Source organism: Amaranthus tricolor, chromosome 17 (assembly GCF_026212465.1).
Source record: "Amaranthus tricolor cultivar Red isolate AtriRed21 chromosome 17, ASM2621246v1, whole genome shotgun sequence".
Taxonomy (NCBI): domain Eukaryota; kingdom Viridiplantae; phylum Streptophyta; class Magnoliopsida; order Caryophyllales; family Amaranthaceae; genus Amaranthus; species Amaranthus tricolor.
Window position 1 is genome coordinate 13653896 of NC_080063.1, and position 12284 is coordinate 13666179.

General features: G+C 26.4%; 1 protein-coding gene across 1 annotated transcript; it reads right to left on the minus strand.

Annotated features, from left to right (window-relative positions):
• Nucleotides 1–6860: 6860 nt before the first annotated feature.
• On the minus strand, nt 6861–8404 carry LOC130804098 (protein BIG GRAIN 1-like B). Its single transcript, XM_057668427.1, has one exon. It carries the CDS (start codon nt 8291–8293, stop codon nt 7127–7129), a length of 1167 nt encoding a protein of 388 aa, XP_057524410.1. The 5' UTR covers nt 8294–8404; the 3' UTR covers nt 6861–7126.
• Nucleotides 8405–12284: the final 3880 nt, after the last annotated feature.

Genomic DNA, 12284 nt, shown 5'->3' on the forward strand with positions numbered 1-12284 from the left:
CCATACATGTATTGCGTCTCTCGAAAAGACTGTCTCTCACAACAATTTGTGTTGCAACTTTGATTTGATTCCCAAAGTGTCCAAGACTAAGAAATATTGAACAGATTAAACTTTTTTTAGAAACATTTTCAAAATAAGATTTGGGAAGTTTTAATTCTTAAAATAAACGTCTATGCGTCCGAGTCTAAGGTAAGGATTTTTTCGCAGTCACTAACATCAAACAAGAGAAAAAATTTACCACGATTTTGATTGCTGTACATAACAGCAAACAAAAGAAAGATAATGTAATAACATTTCAAAGGACAAAAAAAGAACAAATTTTAGTTTGTCGTAATCAACAACAAACAACAAGTAATTTAATTTTTTGGCCTTTCAAATATTATGATATTGTTTTCATTTTGTTCATTGTTAATAATAGCAAACAAGTCCTAACCTTAAACTGGATATAAAGACGTTTATTTTAGAAATTAAAATTTTCCACAGCTTATTTAAAAATAAAAATTTTATTTTATTCAATTTTTTCCAAGAGTAATGCAAAGACCACTTGAGCCAATATCCTTAAAACTATATGAGTATGTCTTAAGTAAGGATCACTTTGACTTAAGTCCCAAAAGTTTTAGAATACATGTGGGACTAATAGGCTCATAACTCATATGTACGAGAATGACCCAACCTTACAACATGGGCTTTTGAGCAATTAGTCTAGGTTGGGCCGTTCGTTCTCAGAATATTCTTCTAAGTCGTTATTATCATACTCAGTCAATTCCGCATATAGTAAGGATTTAGGGGTAGAAAACAAATAATCTATACTTATACATTCATACCCCTTCAAATTAATATGACCCTTAAATCTTGATACATAGACAGATTGAACATCGAATTTCATCTCATTTGAAGTATCATTATATTTTTATAGGCAAGGTACTAAGTTCCAATCTTAATAGACAAATTGATCTATTGCAAAATTTGAAAAAAATAAAACTTTTTAATAACTTTATTCAAAAAAAGCTTCATTTAAATTTTTTTCTCAAAATAAGCGTCTTTGACTCCAAAGCTAGGCTTGGTGTATACTCGCTGTTACTAACAGCGAATTAAAAAAATAATCAAAATTTAGTCAAGGGTAAATAACAGCGACTTAAAACCAAACCCATAACTTCCCATTTCCATTATTTCATATCCCAAATAGCTTTCTTCCTTAAGTCCTTAATAACAAGGCTACAAATTAATGCAGCAACAATTAACACTAAACTTAACCATTGCAAAATTGTAAAAAAATTCAATTTAACTTTCTTAAATTCCACTAAATCTTCCTCAAATGGATCATCTTCTTCAATCTCCTCACTTCAATCTCCAACTGCAAATATATGTTAGTAACTTCAAATGGATCATCTTCTTCAATCTAAAATTATATTTGATCACAAAATCAAATAAATATTGATTTGTGAAATCTGTTTTGAATACCATTTATATTTCAACAAGCATCATCCAGGATTATCATGTGGCATTACAAAAGACTAAAGCAAAGCACCTCTTAAAACAACTTGCAGTTGGAGATTGAAGAAGATGATCCATTTGAGGAAGATTTAAAGGAATTTAAGAAATTTAAATTGAAATTTTTTAAAATTTTGCAATGGTTAAGTTTAGTGTTAATTGTTGTTGCATTAATTTGTAGTCTTGTTATTGAGGATTTAAGGAAGAAAGCTATTTGGGATATGAAATAATGGAAATGGGAAGTTATGGGTTTGGTTTTAAGTCGCTGTTAGTAACAACGACTTTACCCATAACTAAATTTTTGCCCATTTCTTTTAATTCGCTATTAGTAACGACTTTACCCTTGACTAAATTTTTGACCATTTTTTTAATTCGCTATTAGTAACAGCGAGTATACACCAAGCCTAGCTTTGGAGCCAAAAACGCTTATTTTGGAAAAAAAATTTTAAACGAAGCTTTTCTTTGAATAAAGTTATTAAAAAGTCTTATTTTTTTCAATCCCTCGCAAAATTTACTCAAAATCTAACAATTATGGCCAAGATGTTTGGGTTACGTGTAACATTCAATTAAGACAAACACTACCACATAATTTGATTTTAATGGGATATATTTAGCGACATTTAATTTAAATGTCGTTACTTCAAATTTCTTATAGTATGTAGTTGATTTAGTGACATTTATTAAACCTTTTAGCAGCATAATAAAAAATTCTACTAAAACTTTTCGCGACATAGGATCTAGTGATATTTCTCATAAATGCTACTATAGACTATAGTAACAATTACATATGTCACCAAAGGTCAAATAAAGTGTCACTAAGGGTCTGTTCTCTTCGTTTGTTCTGATTGGATCTGATCTGAATTTACTAAGGTCTGATCTAGTCTGGTCTGATTCAGTCTGATCTTATCTTATCTTATCTGATTTGGTTTCATAAAGTTGTTACATTATTATTATTATTATTATTATTATTATTATTATTGGCAAATAAAAAACTTTTTTATTTACCAGAAAAAATCAATATACATCAACACAAGAAAAACTCAAAAAAAACCCAGAGAATCTAAATAACAGCCAACATACTAGAGTCAGCTATAAAGACCAAAGATATACAGAGAATCTATAAGATTTACACACAAAAAAAACCCCAGCAAATATCGTAGCTGGCAGATTGTATCTAATTAAGAAATTAATTACTTAATTAATATTATTCTTATTATTATTATTATTATTATTATTATTATTATTATTATTATTATCTAATTAAGAAATTAATTAATATATATTAATATTATTTAATTGATTAATTAAATAAATAATTAAAAATAATGTCATTAACATTATTATAATTATTAAATAATCATTTATATATTTTTATTAATTAATTAATTAATTAATTTAAAAATATTGTTAATTAATGAATTAATTAATATAATAATATTATTACATTATTTATATTATTGAAATTATTATTTATATATTTATTTATTAATCATTTTATTTATTAAGTAATTCATTAATTAATATTAGTAATAATAATAATAATAATAATTATTATTATTATTATTATTATTATTATTATTATTATTATTATATTATTATTATTATTATTATTATTTATTAAATATTTAATAATATATTTTTATTATTTAATTAATTAGTTTAATAAAAAGTTATTATTATTATTATTATTATTATTATTATTATTTGTAGGTTGTATTCTGATGGTGTTTGTTGCTGGTGTTGGATTTGTCAATTGCAATTATTGTTATTGCGTGCTAGTGTTTTTTGAGGAGGGTCAATGGCCCCTTGCACTTGCTACTGTTTTGATTCTTGGTATTGTAGGGTTTGTATAGTCTACTTTCTTTGTATAGTATTTTCCTCTTGTTTGGTGGTTTGTGTTTTTCACCTTCTTTTGGTCTCCTTTTTCTTTACCATGCACATGAAGAGTGGGGCGGGAAAACCCTTCCTGAAAGGTGGGTCTCGCTTCCATACTGATGCAATATATGGTTTAGTGAGTTGGTGCCCAGTTTTGACTCTTGTATTGTTTTGGTTTTTCGTGGTAAATATAAAAATTTTTTTTTGCCAAAAAAAATAATAATAATAATAACAACAACAACAACACAATAATAATAATAATAATAATAATAATAATAATAATAATGATAAGTAATCATGATTTGATTTGATCTGATCTGATCTAATCTGGTCTTATCTGATCAGAACTTTTTTGATTTGATCTGAATTGATCTGGTCTGGTCTGATCTAATCTAGTCTAATCTGATCTGATCTGGTCTGGTCTGATCTAGTCTAATCTGATCTGATCTGGTCTGGTCTGATCTAGTCTAATCTGATCTGATCTGATCTGATTTGGTCTGATCTAGTCTAATCTGATCTGCTCTGATCTGACCTGATTTCAATAAGAATAAGTAATAAGTTTAAAAAATAAGTTGATTTAGAACATCACTTCATAGTGGAACTTAAAAAAAAACCAACAATTATTATACTAAAGATATAAATCAATATCATTTTTAATGCCACTAAATCTAATTTCGCAAAAAGTTAAATTTTTTGTAGTGAAATTCTTCATTAAGACCGTCTCACCTTGAGATAACTTAATATGGACTGGCCTAACATTTAATTTAAAAAAAATAAAAGAAACACTTATTAAGTATGTCATATTTAGTTACATTTCAATTTATTTAATTAATTTTTAAAAAATTCATCAAAAAGACTGCTTATTTGAGTCTATCTTATAGTGAGCCGGTTTTATACCAAACTTGGCGATCAATTAATTGATTGATTACATAATAGGCTGAAAAGGAGTATGAGGGCCCCATGGCTTATGCAGATGCAGTGGCTAGTCTAGACAAATCTTACAAACATGAAAATTTTGAAATAGACGTTTCAAAAATAATGGGTGTTCAATTGCTTGGGAAATTGCAATAACTTGTTTGATCCTCGTAGTCTTGTAATTTGTATGGTCCATCTCCAATTTCTCTATATTAATTATAACAATGAAATAAAAAAAAAAAAATTAAAGTGTGAAACAAAGGGAACTTGTTGGCTTCTTTGCATTATTTTTGTTGAGTCTGATGTATGAAATCGATCTAACAAAGTTTTATTTAGAGTGTTAAAGTTGATTCATTTTGTTTTATTTCACATAATTAATGCACTTGTTACATCACTTATGTAGTCAAAAACTCAACGTAAAAAGCTCTTTAACTATAGACACTTAAGGGATGATTTGTACTGGCGTAGAGAAATTGGACAAAAATGGGGTGAATGAAAAAATGATGGTTGTGTCGCTTTGTAGAGTGAAAGGATGTCAAAAGTTAGGGTTATGGTCTTAGGGAGGATGGGATTAGATCTGTTAAGTCCTCAAAAAGTTATAATTTGCACATGTCAATCCTAATTTGCTCCTCTCATTTTTTCTTAGGCATATCACAACTTTAAAATCCTTTAAATGTGATGTTATTTTAACCCTTCTTACAAGTACTTCAGTAGTCTTATTTTGCACATATTTAAACCATCTTAATTTACTTTCAGACTTCTTTATAGAAATGGGTGCAACTCTTAACCGCTCTCTCAAAACATGATTCCTAATCTTATTTAGTATCTACATATCCACCTTAACATTTACATCATTGCTCAAAATAACAAATAGCAACATCATTTAATAACGGAGGGGTACTTTTCTTGGACAATGATGATCATTGAGTCATTATCATCATACACCCATCCTCATCATACCCAACGATTTCGCATAGAAAATTAAGATCAGAATCTATGAAGAAAAGAAAGACGGCAACTGAGTTTAACAAATATACGATGTAGAGAAAGCAAAAGCTTTGTTGATTTCCAGCTTTCTCAATTCTCATATCAACCTTTTGTATCTTTTTAAGCATCATACTCTATATTCTTCCCCAATCCCACAACTTGCAAACTTCATACATTTTTTCTTTTAATACTTAGCTTGTGATGCCCATCTCGAATCTTTTTAATGGTAAATGTTGATCATGTCTTTTCTTTTTTCACTTTTTTTTGCCTTCTTTGATCAAATCATATTTTCTCTCTCTTCCATTTTTACAGCTTTATGATCAAATTTGGATCTTGTACTGAATATATGATCGGTTTCCATTCTTTTTAGCAACTATCCCTACCTATTTATTGTCTCATTCCAATAACTTTCTCTATAATCTAGACCAATTCAAACTTTAAGTATTTTTCCCTTTCCCTTTTTAGTTAGGACTATTTGTTTTATAAATCACTGGAAAAAGAGAATTCATTTGGTGAATAAGTCTGAACAAATAATAAATGTTAGAAATGATTATTTAAAATGAGTGTATAATAACTTGTTGGATAAAACTAAAAGAAAAATACCAACAAAACTGTTGCCAAAAAAGTTGTAAAATCAATGAAACAGGCTAAAATGAAAAATAACTCTAATCATGTAAAAACTAAAAACCATAATGCCTAAATCCCTATAAAATTGATAGAAGAAAATCAAAAGATTTTTTTAAAACTTTAATTGGATAATAAGACAAAATATAAATTAAAAGAAACAAATAAACAATGTATAGATAAAAAGGGTAAGGAAAATAATTTCACAAATTCTTGTATGAAATTAAAACTAAAGAATGTGAGATCATAACAAAAAATTAATTATCACAATGCCATAAAACCAATAATATATATATATAAATAAAATTGGTCTTTTGAATCTCAGAAACTCAATTTAGATATTTTTTTGAGAATTGAACTCAAACTCATCATTTGTTATCGTGTTTCATAATTTCCTCAACAAAAACCGTCTTTATAAATGATTATTGTTACTCCTTTCTATTAACGTCAAATAATTCATTTGTTTATTATCAATATTTATCGATCATTTTTAATTTATATTTTATTTTTAATATATAAGTTAAAACATATATAAGTGAAATTTTATTTAATTCAATAATACCTTAGAACTATTCCAATGGTGGAGATATTTTGTTTGAGTGAAAATTTTTTTGGATAAAAATGTATTCTAATGGTGAAAACCCACAAAAAAAAATTTCTCAAATGTTTCTAAAAAGAACTACTTGGGTGGAAATTAAAATTTTTAGAAAACATCTTTGTTCACTCAACATATAAGAATTTGACACATGTCCAAATAATTTTTTTATTTTTTAAATAGGTTTTTTTTATTTATACATATATTTAAAAATATATATAAATATACTATTGATTATAAAATTTTATGTTCTAATTAGACATCTATTTTTTTTATATTTTAATATGTTTTAAATTTTTTTTTTTCTAATTTTACATAAATTAGTATTTAAAAAGTGATGAGAAAAGTTTTTTATTTTCTTATTAATGGGATATATATTTTATGTCAAAAATTTTCACATCAATTAATTTAGAAGGAAATTTTTTTTAACACCAATGAGAGTGCTATTAATTTGACATAGTAATGTCTTGTCATTGCCTCCAAGAATATGCATAATTAAGTCAAATTTACAAGTACGTTAGAATAATTTCTACCACAATGGACAAAAACGGCTAACAATTACATGATGATAAAGTTAAAAAAAAAAAAAAAAATCACTAACTATCTAATTTTTTTTAATTACCCCACAAGTTAACAACACTACATCGTTTTGGTATCAAATTTAGTGGTTTCATAAACAGGAAGTTCATTTCCAATCAATGAAAGATGATCTAACTCAAACAAATCTGAACTTGAACAACTAAATTCCCCATCATCATCATCATCTTCATCTTCCTGGGTTTTATTCAATCTAGCATCCCAATACCCACCAATTAAATCCAATGCAACTTCTTCCAATTTCTTTTGATTTTTTAACCCATCTAAATTTCTCAATTCTTCATACCTTTTTGATAAAGATCTACCAAATTTTGAATGCAATAACCCATCATGGCTTCCCAGTCGATCTTCATGTAAAGATTTATACCCACAAGGCTGAGAATCATCATCAACAATTACACTAACAGGACTAAATCTAACTGTTCTTCTAATTCCTTCATCTGAATCTCTCTTAGGAGTGTTGTTTTTACTCAAACATGACCTATAAAATGATGAAGCTGAAGAACATGTTGAATAAGATAACTCCTCTGTTTTACTCTGTTTTGCACTTACACTACATTTCTTGCTAGATTTCCCATCTTTTGTGAATAATGAGTTAATAAAACTGGTTAATCGAACACCAGGAGAAATGGGTTGCTTTAGGTTCTTCAAATTTGAGTAAATTTTAGCTGATTTTGATGTATTTTTCATCATTTCTTCATTTTTTTCTTCCCCAAATTGGGTCAAAAATTTTGACTCAATTGAATGGGTTTTGATGGGTTTAGGCCTAGAAGGAGCAAAACAATTGATTTTACGAAGGTTGTGTTTGGATTCAGAAAAAACAGAAAAATCTGTTTCATCAGAAGAAGAACTTGATGTTGTAGTATGATTCGTACTGTTAAAAAACAGAGAATCCTGAAAATCAAATTCTTCAATTAATGTAGAAGAAGAAGAAGATCTTGAACTTGGTTTAACTTTTTTCTCCATCCATTTCTCAACCAAACATGCCCTTCTAAGACTTGAGATTTTCTCCATTTTTTCATCTTCATTTGTAGTTGCTCTGTTTTTAGATGTTCTTGTTGATGTTGGTTTTGGTGGGAGGAAGTTGAAATCATTAATTTGGTGAGTTTTTGAGTGATGGGTTTTGTGAGATTTGTTGAATTTGTTCAAAAAAGTGGAAGAAAATGTTGAATTTTTGGAATCATGTTTGGATTTCTCCCAATTATACATTTTATTTTATGGGTTTGTTTGGTTTTGTGGAAAACAAACAAAACAAAACTAAGGGGAGTTGGGAAAAAAGACAAAAAGTGTTGATTTTGTGGGTGATGGAATATGAATGAATAAGGGGTTATTAGAAGACAAGAGGGAAAATTGACACGCTTTAATAAGAGGGTCCTCTTAAATTAACGTTATGGAGCAAAAAGATGAATATTTAGTACCGACTCTATTTCTTTTTTGTTTTTGTTAGATGTTTTATTTATTGTATTTTGAATTTTTTTTTTCTATTTACATCATTAATTTGGATAAAATTACTTTTTTTTTATCATAATATTAATATTTTATTTCTTTTTTTAATTTTTTTTTCTTTTCATTTGGAATATAGGAAGGAACCAAGAAAAATACTAATGAAGAATAATATTCCATTAAAGGTCATTATTTTTGAAATAAATAATAATTGATATAGCTTGAAATCATAAAGAACTACTCTTTCGAGAGATTGTCTATCGGGGGATGATCTCAAAATAAATAGCTCATATATGATAATAATTGTAATAGTTGGACTACTCAACCTTCTCACGGTAAAACCTCTTACATAAGAATTTATGAATCATAAGAAAGAGTGAACTATTTAGTAAAAAGAGAAAAAAATTACAATACATAGAAGGATATTATTAATATGAAAGAATAAATTAATTTTTAACGGTTAAAAATGTAAATATAAGTAAAATATATTGGACAAATGAAGTTATTTTTGTCCATAAAATTGTTTTATGATAGTATAATTCATAATGGAAAAACTTAATAAAATTTCATTTTGGAGAATTAAGAAAAACAAATAAGAGCAAAGGGAATAATTTTCATGGTCCTCATATAAATTTTTTTTATTGTTTATGGTCGTTAAATGTTTCCTACTAAATTTAATATATTTAAATCTAAGTGATTTAATAATTCCTTAATTCCTGTAAATATTCATTATTAGTAGTTGGTACATCCTAAAAAACAAGAGAGTAATAAATAAAGAGATCGAATTATTTGATTAAAATAAAATTAAAAATTAATAAAATAAAATTAAATGAAAATAGTAACACTAAATTTACATTATGAGTGTGGGCGTTCAAAATAGAAAATGAAGAAAATTAGATTATAAACAAAGTAACTTGTTAAAAAGGCAGAGCATGCGCGTGCACGTTAAGAGAGAAGGAATTTTTTGTGAGTGCCAGATTGTAATTGGATGCGTCTGAGAAAAATGGAAAAAGAGAAAAAGTGAAAGAAAATGAAGTTTTTCTTTTATTTGGATTGAATGTGACGTGCCACGATGCGACGCCTCCACCTTTAGTCCAGTTCCAATTTGGGAGCTCTCCGATCTGAATCTCCCTTGCTGATTGGGGCCTAAAGCCGTTGATTATGTTTCTCTCTCTAAGGAATTGTATACTCCTTCTCTCTCCCACTAATTTGCCCTAATCATAATTGATGTCAAAATTAAGAAAAATGAATTAATTTATACTTTTCCAAGTAATATATTACTTCCATCAAATAAATTTTTGCGCTATTTAATGTGTTTGTCAGATTGTTCATATCTAGATTTATACATGACTAAAAATTATAAAATTTTGATATTATGAAAATATGCAACGAGACGAATGAAACAAAATCCCATATAACTATATTTTTTTCTCGTATAATAGCCGAAATATGTAAATTATCATAGAATGATAAATAGTGCAAAATTTAGTTTGGTACAAATAATATGAAACCGATAAAATATTTTATAAAAAATTAGAAGAAATGTGTAGATGATAAATGAAAAGGTTTAAAAGTGTGTATAAGAGGTAAATTTTATAAGACTTGAAAAAAATTTGATTGGATGGAGTGATTCACTATACTAATAGTGGTGAAAAAATCACCAAATTTTAAATTTTTTTTTATGCATTTTCCAATAGCTCACATAAATTCCACTTCTCCCAAAGTGAAAATTGTTAATATTTATCAATAAAAATGGAAAATTTTTAATATTACTTAATATTCTCTCTGTATTCAAATGTTATTCACATTTAAATATTACATAAAGTCCACTTTTCCTAAAGTTTATTAACTAATTTGCCAAATTTTTTGTCATCATATAATCTCTTATAGTTTGATTTTTAACATGTTAGGAATATTCTAAGAAAAAGTTGGTATTATTATAGAGAAATAAGCAAAATGTTATATTATTCATGTTAATTTTTGCCATTGATTATATAAAGAAAGTATGTGAAACTAAAACCAAAAATATATAAAATGTACTCCCTTCAATTCAATGAAAATAGGACATTTGTCTTTTGACGTTATCTAATGCACTTATTCAATGCTTAATATCTTTTATTATGCATAACGAAATATTATAAAAAGTAGATATTAATAATAGTTGCATTGAGATAAATCAAACAAGATCTCACTTGACTATGTTTTAATTTATAAATTATAAATAAAATACAAATTAAAAGTAATATGTGAATGATATAAAAATTAAATTCCCATTTTTAGTGTATTGAAGGGAATAATAAATTAAAATAATCAAAGTTACTGAACTATCACCAAATAAATTATTTTAAAATTACTATATTTGATATGGAATATTGAGTGGGATAGTATATAATGTGCACCAATTATTGAAAGTGACGTGTGAAAATAGAAGAAGGGAGATTACTATATGATAATTAGTAGCAAATTGTTATAAATATGTGTTGGCATAGTTTTTAATTATACAACATACATGCATTTTTGTTTATTAATTAGTTCAACATTATTGATAATGTTTTAATTTGGACAGTTTGTTTTGACAATTAAGAGGAGACTAATTAAGTGGTTTATAACTCAAAAAAAAATTAAGTGGTTTATCAGTAGAAAGGATAGAAGATGATAAGGAAGGCTCATAGTTAGTTGGCATAATAATAATAAAAAAAAAAAAACTACAATAATTTAGAAGATTATGAGTTGGCATTCTCATTGACAATGTTTTACTAACCACCATTAACCAAACACTAACACCATGCAAATAATTGATGATCATAGATTCATATCGTATTTCAGTTAGAGTAAATATTACTTGTTCCTACATAGTATGTAAGGCTATAATAAAAAACACTATGCAAAGAATTATAGAACAGTGTTATATTTCCTCCGTTCCATTATACATGCTACATTTAACTTTTTACGAGATTTAAATATGTTATTTTTATCATTTTATATATAAAACTATACACTTTTAAAAATTATAAAAAATTATTATTATGAAAGTATGTGATTAGACGATTCAAACAAAATCTCATTTGATTATATTTTTTCTTACACATTAACTGTAATACCTTAAATAGTGAACTTAACCGAAATATTTAAATATTTCAGAACAAAGCAATTACAAAATAACAATCTAACAAATGTATCTTTATATTGTCAATGTGTATGTGTAATGGTGGCAAAGAATGAAACAAAATAAGTTAGCAGCATGTGATCACTTTATACAAAATAATAGGTTAATAAATCCCAGTTTTAGAAAAAAAAAAAAATAAAACTCTAGTTATATATTTTTCTCTGTTGCTTTTAATTTACATTATTTTTAATTTTAATTTTATTTTGCTTTATTTTTTATTTGAACATGAGTCAATTATTTTTTTATAATCTCAGCAATATATTTTAAGTGCTTTTTAAATCCATTCATATAAATCAATTTTTTTTTTTCAACTATCATCAAACTATCCATATTTTCTTTAAAAATATTTTATTTCACTTTAATGTGAATTCAAAAGGACATAATCGAAACTCCCAAATCCCAATCATATGATGCAACGACTATATTCATTTTTAATTTGGAAGTTATTGGTAAGTCTCAATTACTCCATAATTTTGCTTGGTTCTATGTACAATTACATCTTCTCATCATTTTCAACCACCATCAAATCCCAAGGGATTCCTGTTTTATGTGGCGTTTTCAAAAGGTATAATTCAAATTACTAAAACATGT